Raw genomic sequence first — 12,834 nt, forward strand, 5'->3', positions numbered from 1 at the left:
TGGGGGTGAATGAACAGACATATATGTATGGCTGGGTCGCTTTGTTATACATCTGAAACTATAACAACATTGTTCATCGGCTATACTCTAACATAAAATAAAAAGTTGAAAAAACTTTTTCTACAACAGAGACACACACTGCTTTCTTTCATCACCATTTTCCTGTCCTCAGATACCATGCTAATCCTTGAATTCCTTTTTCTTTTTTACTCTAATAGGTGCTTTTACATGTTCTTGATAAGTTGGACATTAGGCAATCCATACAATTGTAAAAAGTATTAAAAGAAATTATATGAAATACTACATATAATCTAAAAAGTGCAAGGCTTTATGTACTCATAAAGACAGATAATCCCAAATTCAGGAAGGAAAAGTTAAACCTTATAAACATTTGCCTTGTAAAAGCTTATCATCTGAAAACTTCTGCATGATGAAAGATGCCATAAACAAGGTTAAAAGATAATGAAAACTTGAGGTAAATTATCTACAACACACTTCATAAACAGCTGATAAGTAGAATATATTAAAAAAAATCCTTAAAATTAAAAAGGAAAAGTCAAAAAACTCCATATAAAAAAAATGGTCAAGAGAAATAAATAAGCAACCAGCAAAAGAAGAAACACAGTCAAGGAACATATACAAAGATCATCAATCTAACTCGTAATTAGGGAAATGCAAATGAAAACAATAAAAATGGAATCATTTCCACCCAGCAGACAAAATTCATATTTTTCATTTTGTTGGACAATTTTGTTTATGTACAATGGTTATGTACAGACTATGAACATGGGGAAAATAAACACGCTCCTACCCATGACGTGTACAGTGGTGAAACTTAGTGTGAGGCAATTTGGCAGTAGCTACCGGAATTAAATTTAAAGCACCCTGTGACCCAGCAATTTCATTTCTACAAATCTGTTCCAAAGAAATATGTGTACATTTACACAAAGATTTATATGCAGATAAACACACATACACCCACACACAGATTCCCTACAGATCTGCCTTTATACCAAGAGCAAAAAAAAAAAGAAACAACTAAATGATTATTAATGGAGTAGTGGTAGAATTAATCAGGACATCTGTGCTTCTGTTATAAAGTAGGAGACAGACCTACACATACTGACATGAAAAAATCTCTTTGGCAGAATCAAATTTAGAACAGTACCTATCCTGTTCTCGTTTAAAGACATAAGTGCGCGTCTAAGCTCACTGAGGAGGCGTAGAGACATGCACTCTGAGTTGTTGACAGTGGTGATCTTGACAATTTGTTGTTGTTCAGCTGCTAAGTGACGCCCGACTCTTGTGACCCCAAGGTCTGTCTGCAGCACACCAGGCTTTCCTGTCTTCACCATCTGCTGGAGCTTGCTCAAACTCATGTCCATTGAGTCAGTGATGTTATCCAACCGTCTTGTCCTCTGTCACCCCTTTCTCCTCCTGTCCTCAATCTTTCCCAGCACTGTGCATGGCTGCTAGTAATAATCCTGCCCAAGAATGCAGAGGTTCTTAACCTGGAGAAAGGGGACACTGTCTAAAGAGGTTCTGGGCAATGCCCTTTGTTGTTCTAAAGCTTGCAGTGGCAGCGAATGGTAACGGGTATAAAATATAGGGAAGACTGTTAGTTTCAGCCTGTGTGAATATTTTTCCTCTCCTAAAACTCATTCAAAAACAGTGGTCAAACCCCATGCTTCTGAAAGCAAAGGTGGACTTCTCTTTTCTAGAATGGGATGCTCCTGGGATCTAAAACTTCTGTGAATAATAAAAGGGTTCAGTTCAGTTCAGTTCAGTTCAGTTGCTCAGTCGTGTCCAACTCTTTGCGACCCCATGAATCGCAGCATGCCAGGCCTCCCTGTCCATCACCATCTCCTGGAGTTCACTCAAACTCATGTCCATTGAATCAGTGATGCCATCCAGCCATCTCATCTTCTGTCATCCCCTTTTCCTCCCCCAATCCCTCCCAGCATCAGAATCTTTTCCAATGAGTCAACTCTTCGCATGAGGTGGCCAAAGTACTGGAGTTTCAGCTTTAGCATCATTCCTTCCAAAGAAATCCCAGGGCTGATCTTCAGAATGGACTGATTGGATCTCCTTGCAGCCCAAGGGATTCACACGAGTCTTCTCCAACACCACAGTTCAAAAGCATCAATTCTTTGGCGCTCAGGGTTCAGAGTAACCTAAATCTCTCCCCTGAATGTATGCTAACTCGCTTCAGTCGTGTCTGACTCTTTACGACCCTATGGACTAGTCCTCCAGGCTCCTCTGCCCATGTGATTCTTCAGGCAAGAATACTGGAATGGATTGCCATGCCCTCCTCCAGGGGATCTTCCTGACCCAGGGATCGAACCCGTGTCTCCTGCACTGCAGGGGAATTCTTTACTGCTGAGACACCTGGGAAGCCCCTCTCCTCTGCAGTAGGATCTCATGGAGTCTTTCAAAAAAAAAGTAATTTCCCCCCAAATCATCTGCCAGGATAATGTATTTCAAGGCTCTGATACTGAGTGCCACTCTTCATTCTGACATCTGGATTCTTTTTAAGAAGTACCCAGGAACTCTTATGGGCTTACCTTGTGGCTCAGCTGGTAAACAATCTGACTGCAATGAGGGAGACCTGGGTTCGATCCCTGGGTTGGGAAGATCCCCTGGAAAAGGGAAAGGCTACCCACTCTAGTATTCTGGCCTGGAGAATTCCATTTGACTGTATAGTCCATGTGGTCACAAAGAGTCACATACGACTGAGCGAGTTTCACTTTCAGAACTCATAATTTCCTTCCTTCTCTTCCTCCTTCCTTCCCTCTCTTCCTTCCTTTTTTTGTTCTTTTTTAAACCATTCCCCTTCTGATTTTTTTTCTATTTTATTTAACTTTTTTTTTTAATATATTCTGGAGAACACAACCATCTCATCCTCCTGCTAGAACTTTTTATAAATGTATTTTCAAATGTTTCCTTATTTTCATTTGGGAATCTCCAAACTTAGACTGCCTCTGTCCATTCATCACATTCATTCTGATGCTTACGTTAAAATATCATTCATCATTTCCCTCTTCTTTGTCATTTCTAGCACACATACCTGCTTGCTTCTGCAGTTTGAATCTTCTATTTGTATTTTTCTTCCTCCCTCTCTCAGTACTGTTTTTTAATTTCTAAATAACCTCAGTTGAATTGTGCTTCTTTTTTCTACTATGATCAGACTCTGCTGCTGCTGCTGCTAAGTCGATTCAGTCATGTCTGACTCTGTGCGACCCCAGAGACGGCAGCCTACCAGGCTCCCCTGTCCCTGGGATTCTCCAGGCAAGAACACTGCAGTGGGCTGCCATTTCCTTCTCCAATGCATGAAAGTAAAAAGTGAAAGTGAAGTCGCTCAGTCGTGTCCGACTCTTCACGACCCCATAGACTGCAGCCTACCAGGCTCCTCTGTCCATGGGATTTTCCAGGCTCTAAAGGTATTAAAAAAAACCTGTTTGAGGTATATCTTCCTGGCATATCCCCACAAAGTAATATTAATAACTCTGAAGGACAAAGAATAACTCCATGTACTTAAAAGTAAGAGGCATCATTCCTGGCAGGATTTATATTCTGACATTCTACCATCTTGCACAGAATTTAGGAAGAGGTTTAAGTCATTCTTGGGCCTTTCACCATCCAATCTGCAGAAGAAGACTTGCCTCTTATGCCTCAGGTATCCACAGGGGAGCTGTCTATTTGAGGACCGGACAGGAAAGCAAGATGTCAAAGGGAGCTCTGACCACATGTCTCTAATGAGAAGAACGATAGGAACATGGCAGCCACTGCCACAGATTACGTATTTTGGAGAAATCAGCTCATTCATGAGTATCTACCTGGAGTTTCTATAAAGGTAAGAGTTGTCTCTGGCAAGCTGTTGCATTTTGATGCTCGCACTGTGGGACCACCATATGGGGAGCTATTGAAAGTCAAGACACTCCCTATCCAATGCGAGTCTTAGCAGCGTGACCAGGCGAAAGCAATGGTGCTTTCTGAAGTGTTGGGGGGACTGGAGAGCTGCCTTGTCAGGCTGGGGCGTGGAAAGCAGGCCAGAGACTCCAGCACTGACTTTCCTGTCCTCAAGTAAGAGAGGAGCAAGCTCCTGGAGGCAGAAAAGGTGGGCTACAGTCCATGGGGTCGCAGAGAGTTGAACACAAGTTAGCGGCTGAACAACAACAAAGTAAGAGGGCTGGAATTTGGAGGGAAGGAAGGAGAGAGAATAGAAGATTCCCCGGGAAAGTAACAGAACTCTACTAGCCATATGAAATGGTTATAGTAAAACGGAATGCTATTGATGGCTATTCATATTCTGATAGAATAATCTGTTTTTCTGCCCACCCACCATCCTTGAAAAAAAAAAAAAGTGAAAGTAAAAGTGTTAGTCGCTCAGTTGTGTTCAATTCTTTGCAATCTGTCCAGACCCTCCAGGCTCCTCTGTCCATGGAATTCTCCAGGCCAGAACACTGGAGTGGGTAGCCATTTCCTTCTTCAGGGGATCTTCCCTACCTGGGCATCAAACCTGGGTCTCCTGCATTGCAGGCAGATTCTTTACCATCTGAGAGACCACGGAAGCTTCTATCTTTCTTACCCGGAGATAGAACTTTTCTGCCACTAGTAAGCAACTTTCTCTCTCTCTCTCTCTTTCTCTCTCTTTGTGTGCATGTGTGGTCTGTAAAGGTCTTTGAGTTGTGCTCTACAAATTTGCTCAGACTAGACGATGATGCATTTAACTTTTCATTCAAATCAAATCAACCTCTTCATCTTCTCCTTTTTTAGTTGTTTAATGTGTTAAACACAGCTTATTTAACTTATATGCAGAGTACATCATGAGAAATGCTGGGCTGGAAGAAGCACAAGCTGGAATCAAGATTTCCAGGAGAAATATCAATAACCTCAGATATGCAGATGACACCACCTTTATGGCAGAAAATGAAGAGGAACTAAAAAGCCTCTTGATGAAGTGAAAGAGGAGAGTGAAAAAGTTGGCTTAAAGCTCAACATTCAGAAAACGAAGATCATGGCATCTGGTCCCATCACTTCATGGGAAATAGATGGGGAAACAGTGGAAACAGTGTCAGACTTTATTTTTGGGGGCTCCAAAATCACTGCAGATGGTGACTGCAGCCATGAAATTAAAAGACGCTTACTCCTTGGAAGGAAGGTTATGACCAACCTAGATAGCATATTGAAAAGCAGAGACATTACTTTGCCAACAAAGATCCGTCTAGTCAAGGCTATGGTTTTTCCAGTGGTCATGTATGGATGAGAGAGTTGGACTGTGAAGAAAGCTGAGCACCGAAGAATTGATGCTTTTGAACTGTGGTGTTGGAGAAGACTCTTGAGAGTCCCTTGAACTGCAAGGAGATCCAGCCAGTCCATTTTGAAGGAGATCAGCCCTGGGATTTCTTTGGAAGGAATTATGCTAAAGCTGAAACTCCAGTACTTTGGCCACCTCATGCGAAGAGTTGACTCATTGGAAAAGACTCTGATGCTGGGAGGGATTGGGGGCAGGAGGAGAAGGGGACGACAGAGGATGAGATGGCTGGATGGCATCGCTGACTCGATGGACGTGAGTCTGAGTGAACTCCGGGAGTTGGTGATGGACAGGAAGGCCTGGCGTGCTGGGATTCATGGGGTCTCAAAGAGTTGGACATGACTGAGGGACTGAACTGAACTGAACTGAATGTGTTAAATGAAACTACTTAGCAACTTTCTGGCTAATTCACCATTTTTGTCACCAAATGTAGACAATGTATCTATAATGGCACAGCTCCCACATGTCATAGAATTTCAACTATAGTCCTTATTTTAAATGTTCTGTTTTACTGTCCTCATCTAATGGTAATGGTAATAATATCCTTAATCACCAGATTGTGTGTCTTAAGTTGGTGTTTAGTGTGAAAAATATTGTCTGTATACATATAACCCATGCTTAAGTTCAAGGAATCCTCTAGCTTGGGTTATAAGGCACCCAGGTTACAATCTTAGGGTGTAACAAAGCTGGTACTGAGGTTCCTTCTCAGAAGATGAGAAAAATTAGGTTAGGGACAAGGAATACAAATTATATAAGATAAGCAGAGAAGCCACAGGAGGTCTTCTATCAGGTCCAGTTTCCCCTTGGAGAGGGAAGTCTAGAGATAGCAGAGCTTCATGCTAATAAGAATAAACAAAGCGGGAACGAGGCCAATTCACAGCTGATAAATTCTGAGGAAAGAGAGAAACCGCCTTAGCCGATAAGGACACTAAAGAGTCGATCAGCCCCTAAATTACTCTGCAGGCTCTGCAGACGGGGCCCTGCAGTTTGCTTCTCTCTGCCAGAGGTGTAACCTCCTCAGTGTAATCTCTTAGAACCCGAGGGTGAAACATCTGATCAAGGAGGAAGGCAAGCTAGCCTTCTTCCCAGGGGCAGGGGCTTCCTGGGAGGGAGGGGAAACCTGCTGTATGGGTGTGCAGAGGACTGATGCTACGGTTTCTACAACAGCACCCGGGGCACAGGGAGGCGAGAGAGGCAACTGTGTATTATCAGGCAGAAAAAGCTTCGAGGGCCAAGGACCAAACACCTACACCCATCAGGACAGACAGCAGAGTGCAGAATTTGTGGCTCAAGTTTCTTGACAGTCCACGTTAAAGGAGCACAGGGAAAAGAGTAAACAGTTAGGCAGGAACGAAAGAGTGGACAGATAGCTGGGAATGAACGGGGAGAACTGCAACTCGTAGTCAGGAAGATGAGAAACAAGTAACATTTGGTTTGAGAATGACTCTGTGTGTTGTTGTTGTTGTTGTTGTGTGTGTGTGTGTGTGTGTGTGTTGGGGGCAAGGAGGAGAGCTGAGACTTGGTTCTGACCACCCCGCTTCCTAGAGAACAGTACAGGGCAGGCCTTGTTTTACTGTGCTTCCCTTTACTGTGGGGAAGATGTTGCATTTTTCACAATTCCAAGATGTGTGGCAACTCGAAGTGGAGCAAGCCCAACGTGCCATTTTCCCAACACCACTTGCTTACCATGTGTCTCTGTCTCATGTTTTAGTAATTCTTGCAATATTTCAAGGGTTTTCATTATTATTATATTTCTGATGGTGCTCTGTGACCTTTCATGTTACTACTACAACTTGCTTAAGGCTCAGATGACGGTTAACATTTTTTAGCAATAAAGTATTTTTATATTAAGGTATATATGTTGTTTTTAGACACAATGCTACCACACACTTTAACAGGCTACCGTATAGGGTAATTTAACAGTATCCAATAGGCATAACTTTTATATGCACTGGGAACCCACACCCCCCACATTCACATGACTTGCTTTTTCATGACACTTGCTTTACTGTGGGCATCTGTCTGATGTTATGTCTGCTCTATTTGGAAAGGAAAGGGCCAATTCAACCTTCTCTGACAACCTTTTATGAAGTCCACCTAGTCAAGGTGAGCACTTTGAAAGCGAAAGAAGGAAAACTGGATAATGAGAGCTGCTCCTTACAATGTAACATAGCCCTGGCAATTCACAAACATTCTTTCAATGCTTCCACAAACTCCTTTATGCCTATTTTACATGTGAAACACGTGAAGTTTAACACAGTCAGGATCTTGTCTACGGTCATATCAGCACTACGAGGTGGAGTGATGCATGTGTGCTCAGTACTACGTCATGCCTGACTCTTTGCGACCCCATGGACTGTAGTCCACCAGGCTCTTGTGTCCATGGGATTTTCCAGACAAGAATACTGGAGTGTGTTGCCATTTCCTGGTGGAGTGAAGACCTGACTCCAAACCTGCACTCGTAACCATCACCAAACTGCCTACGTGGACACTCCCAGAAGGGCAGGCTCAATGAAGGTGGAGGAAGGGAAACACACACAGGGCAGGTCACACGTGGAGCAGGTGACCAGAGAGGTCTAGACAGAAACTACAATAATTCCTTCTGAAAAACTCAGTCCAGTGAACAGCTCCATCGCTGGAGATGCAGACACTCACTTTCACTCTCTATTCTCTGAGATCAAAACATACCAGCACAGAGGATGGGCACAACGGGAAAAAAATAATTATTTCTTCACTCTGGGCTTACATGGGGTGGAATATCATAATCCTTTTCACAGGCTGTAAAGTTAAGGATAAAAAGACCCTGGAAGTACAGCTTCAAGGGGATTGCTTTCTCTTCCTGGCCTTTCAACAGAAGAGCTTGGGAACTACCTTGCATCTTTTGGACTGTTCCATTATTAACATACTGCTCTTGAGCTCCCAGTTCACAGGGCCCTAAAAACTGCATCAAGGAGAATCATCACCTGGAGATTAGGACAAGAAATGGAGAATAATGTACATTATACAGTAGCTTGGTTACCTTGCCTTTTCCCTGAATGATAATAATCTTGCATTTGTTTCAGGGAAAACAGGGAGCAAAATCATGCCATCAGCACTCATACATTTTTCAATCAATCTAACCTGTGGGGATCAAATTTTTTTTTTGGCAACAGATAACCATGGATCCACGGGAACTTATAAACTGCGTTCTGGCACAGGCTCGCTTTCCGCTCCGCATCTCTTACCTCCCTCATTGTCCTTGCTGTCAGTACAGAGGGTCTCCATGGCTACGTCGCATCCTGCTCCTCGCCACCCAGGCTGGCAAACACAGTGCCAGCCGTTTTGGTCCAGCGTGCACCTTCCATTGCTGTTGCACAGACCGGGGCATCCCTCTGTCAAAAGAGACAAAGAAGGACAACACAAGTGATTTGAGTATTTAATGTTTTTGCATTTCAAATAAACAGATGAGGGACACTTAGTGGGAACAGGCCTTTCGAAACAGCACAAATACTGTAATTGCACATGGATAGAAAGAGCAACGTAATCTAAGGAATCTGATTCTTATCCAAGTGGCATCTTTGATTGGCCTGACCCTTGAGACACCACTTACCTGTGCAGGACAGAAATGTTTGCAATGACCCACTAAAATTGCTGCAGGCCAGACAAAATTAACTTAAATTTTTTTTCCTTTACCAAAGCAACAAGGTTGATCATTAAAGTGTGAAAAAAGCGTCACAGCGAGATCATTTCAGAAGCCCTAGAATAGATTTTTAGTCTGCTGTAAACATTACTGGTCATTGGTTAGGACACGTCTTCTTAAAAGTGCCTTGTTGCTTTCAAAAATTCCCTCTAAATTTAAAAGCATGAACGCGTGGGTACGTGGCTATGAAGGACGTTCAAAAGAGAACGTTAATTTCATCTGGCCTCAGAGTTGCCGTATATTCATGTGAAATTACAGTGCATTAAATAATTGCACAAAGTATAGGCCAGTGTCAATGACTATACTTTATGCCGAGAGTACATTCCTTTTCACAGAATAAGCAAAGCCCAGGAAATAGTGAAGCAGCTTAGCATCTATTCTAACAAACATTAGGATTCAGGCTGCATACGGATGGGACGGGACTGACAGGATTTCCAACTAAATGTAATAGCTGTGCATATCTGATTACTCAGGACGGACGAAATGAAATACCATAAGGACCACAGTAAAACATCGAGAGACTGAACAAAAACACGGTAGTGACGTGCTTCAAGACAGAGCGCAAAAGAGTGATAGTTTGTGACAATCTCCCTAGAGCTTTTATGCTGTTACCTTTATATCCTATCTTGTCTGCTTTTATGGGCAAGGAGGGAAAATTTGGGAAACAATGAAAATAATTTAATATATCCGAAATCTATAATTGTTTCAGTCTAACATGACATTAAAAAAAAAAAAAAAAACAAATTCTGCCACTTCCTACGGATGGTAACTGGCATGCAGCCAACATGATCTGTTTATGAGCATGACACTAGGGTAGGTTCTGGTGCTCTTCTCTATGAGTGTGACATGGCACTGACAGAAACGAGGGTATAAACGCTCTAAGATGGCAAGGATAATGGGCTCTTAACCAGATCTCTTTGGAAAGAATTGATTTATAATTTGGTATAAAGTATATATGTATATTAGTTAATGCCTGGTCTAGCAGTTGGGGGTTTGTTCTAGCTTCTTATAACTAGAATGCTTGTTTCGGCGACCAAATTTAAGGGAACCATCTCTTTAAGGATGTTTCTTTTAGGTCTGTATTAAAAGAATTATTCATATAACTGGCTTTCCCTCCTTCACTGTGGAACTTGAAAAGATCTCAAAGAGACTTTCTGTCTCTTCAGATTAGAGTTAACAGAAAGAAGACTGTTTTGACAGTCCCTTGCGGCAGGGTATGATGAAATTAGACTTACGGACGCCATCAAGTCAGGAGAATATTAATTTTGCTGCTTCTTTTCTTTCAGACAATTACCGTCTGTTTTTATGGATTATTCAATGCCTAAAAGGTAAATTTTCCTTATGGATGTCTCTGTTTTGTTTTTAATCAAAAAAAAAAAAAAAGGTTTAATTGCCCCAGTGACCAAGGGGCGCAGCAGCTGACTGCGTGCACACAGGAAGTTATTACATGAAAGCCTGGGTACTGCTATGAATAATTTCATATTCCAATGAAAAGCACAAACAAGGAATTAAAAAAGGTAATCTGAGGAGCGAGGGAAAGGGACTCTTCTCTTCTGAAAGATATGGTTTTCACTTATTTCTATGATAACTGAAGACAAAGAATCTGCTGTTTTCTGCTGAGCAGAGTTATCATTTTTGTTCTCTAGAATGCATAGTATTTTGTAGTTTTTTTTTTTTTAAAGAAAATCACAAAACATAAATTATGAGATCACATATATTTTGAAACACTGAGATAAAGCCAAAGAAGTTTCCATATGAGGATAAATGAGATTTCTCTCAACATATGTTAACCAGAATCTTCTTTAGATTGACAATTTCTTATTCTGTGATAAGAGTGAGCGTTCGTGATTCTTTGATTTAGAATTTAAAGCTCATGAGCTGAATTGTCAACAATGAAGATCTTAAAACCAAAAAAAAAAAAAAAAAAAAGAAACCCAAAAAAACTCCATAAACAAAAAACAGCAAATATACTGTTATCTTCAGTTTTTGGTTCCAGTGAAGACTAATGCTTTTACATAGGAATGAAATCTGTGATAACCCAAAATTATAAAAATGAGACACAGACACTGAAGTCTCAATACTTTAAATCCAAAGGATTTCACATAATGTAGGCCTGATTTATCATTTACAAAAATATGCAGGAAAACAATCTATTTTCATACCTACTACAAGCTAAACACGGTTATATAGAGATATATATGGAGATATGTCAACAAAGAGCAAGTATACAGTACCTTTAACTATCTTATCCAAATAGTGAGCTTGAGAAATTAAAAAGGAAAAAAGAACAGACAGACATTTCAGAAGTGTCACATGGGACAAGGAAATTTTCAGAATTTACATGCAAATTGAGCAGCTGCAGCTGACATCAGACATCACACGACAGAGATGCACTTCATATCTTCTACAAATGCAGTATATTCCCATTTTAGCAAATGTAGTCACGATTCCAGGAAATATTCAGCACTTTAAGGGAAAGTGTGCAGGTAAACTAACACTTCCTTTTGCAGATTATTTGGGATGGACCCACTCTGATTCTTCCTAAGATTATACCTTCATAACTAAGTAGAACGAATGGAATCAATTTTTGTCATTAGAGAAATTTTGGAAATTTATAAAACCATGAGATTTACAAATATCAAACTTTTGGAGGGGGTGAGAAAGTAATTCTCTTTCAGTTTGTTTTGAACAAAGTAGTTTCATAAGGGTTAAATGGTGGAAGGGCAGAAAGAACACACAAGAGCCCTGGGGGAACCCTGATACATCTTCAGATGCTTTCTTTAATCTGTGACATACACCCGCAGAAATTCTACTTCATTCACCTTGTCTCGAGTCGTTTGCATATTTACAAAAGATCAAACTTTAATTGTTAATAATAAAACAAAAAAGCAAATGTAATATAGTATTATGAAAAAGGCATGCATTAAATTCTATATGATTTACCCAGCAGCCCTTGACTACTTGTCGGATGGACAATGATGTAACCCGTATGTAGCCCATTAGGAAATACAGACTGTTCTAAGATCTTGTTTCCTTTCAGGATTCATACAGGAATAGGCTCTGTTTCTCACAAAAGCTTTGCAGGAAGAGTCAGGATGAAGACTGAAGTCTCTTACTGTACCTGTCCATTTAATCTTTCATGAGGTTACAATTAGCCTACACCTTTCCTCTTGAACAGAAGCATAAAAATCCCTCTCTCTTCACTCAACAGAGAGACCTAATATATTCTTAATAAGCCTCAGATCTTCTTGCTTTGTCAAAATTCATGCATCTTTAATGATCTAAAATTGCTTTTCAAAGACGCTTATGTTGATTATTTTTCATTACTGACATATGCAAGTGGTCGCGGAACTCTTAACAGAATGATTTAAACTATAACTTTCAGTTGAGCGACTAAAGCCTGGCAGTTCTGTCACGTGCATAAACAAAACCATAAATGGTTCAGACCCATCTGCACCGTTTATATGAAAGGATGCTTCACTTTGCCACAGGATTCCATTAGAGGCTTCTGAACTGCATTTAAAAATAAGCATGTTTATAGCTAATTGACAATATATTGTGGGGGAAGTGAAGGTGGGGTTCGGGAAACAGTGTCAGGCACTAACCTGCAATTATAATTTCATAAAATAATTGTTTTTCAAGCATTAAAATAAAACTGTATTACTATATAACATCATTCATATAATTTCTTAATAATTCCTTCCAAGCATTATATAATCCAGTAGAGTCCCATGAGTGCTCATTTGATATGGAGGATAAACAAAGTGCCTTAAAACATTCTGGAGTTTCTGGTTCAGCCAGGTTCTAGGGAATTATTAGTATCACTTATCAGAGTTGGAGA

At 40.8% G+C, this 12,834-nt stretch overlaps 1 protein-coding gene across 9 annotated transcripts in view; it reads right to left on the minus strand.

Moving 5' to 3' along the window:
- Positions 1-12,834, minus strand: part of TENM3 (teneurin transmembrane protein 3) — a 1,064,917-nt gene that overhangs the window by 80,013 nt on the left and 972,070 nt on the right. For all 9 annotated transcript variants that reach the window (XM_044938509.2, XM_044938511.2, XM_044938515.2 and 6 more), the window contains one exon: positions 8,539-8,685. In XM_044938509.2, the coding sequence (XP_044794444.1) occupies positions 8,539-8,685 (147 nt within the window). The remainder of the gene's footprint in view (positions 1-8,538; positions 8,686-12,834) is intronic.

Source organism: Bubalus bubalis, chromosome 1 (assembly GCF_019923935.1).
Source record: "Bubalus bubalis isolate 160015118507 breed Murrah chromosome 1, NDDB_SH_1, whole genome shotgun sequence".
Lineage (NCBI taxonomy): Eukaryota > Metazoa > Chordata > Mammalia > Artiodactyla > Bovidae > Bubalus > Bubalus bubalis.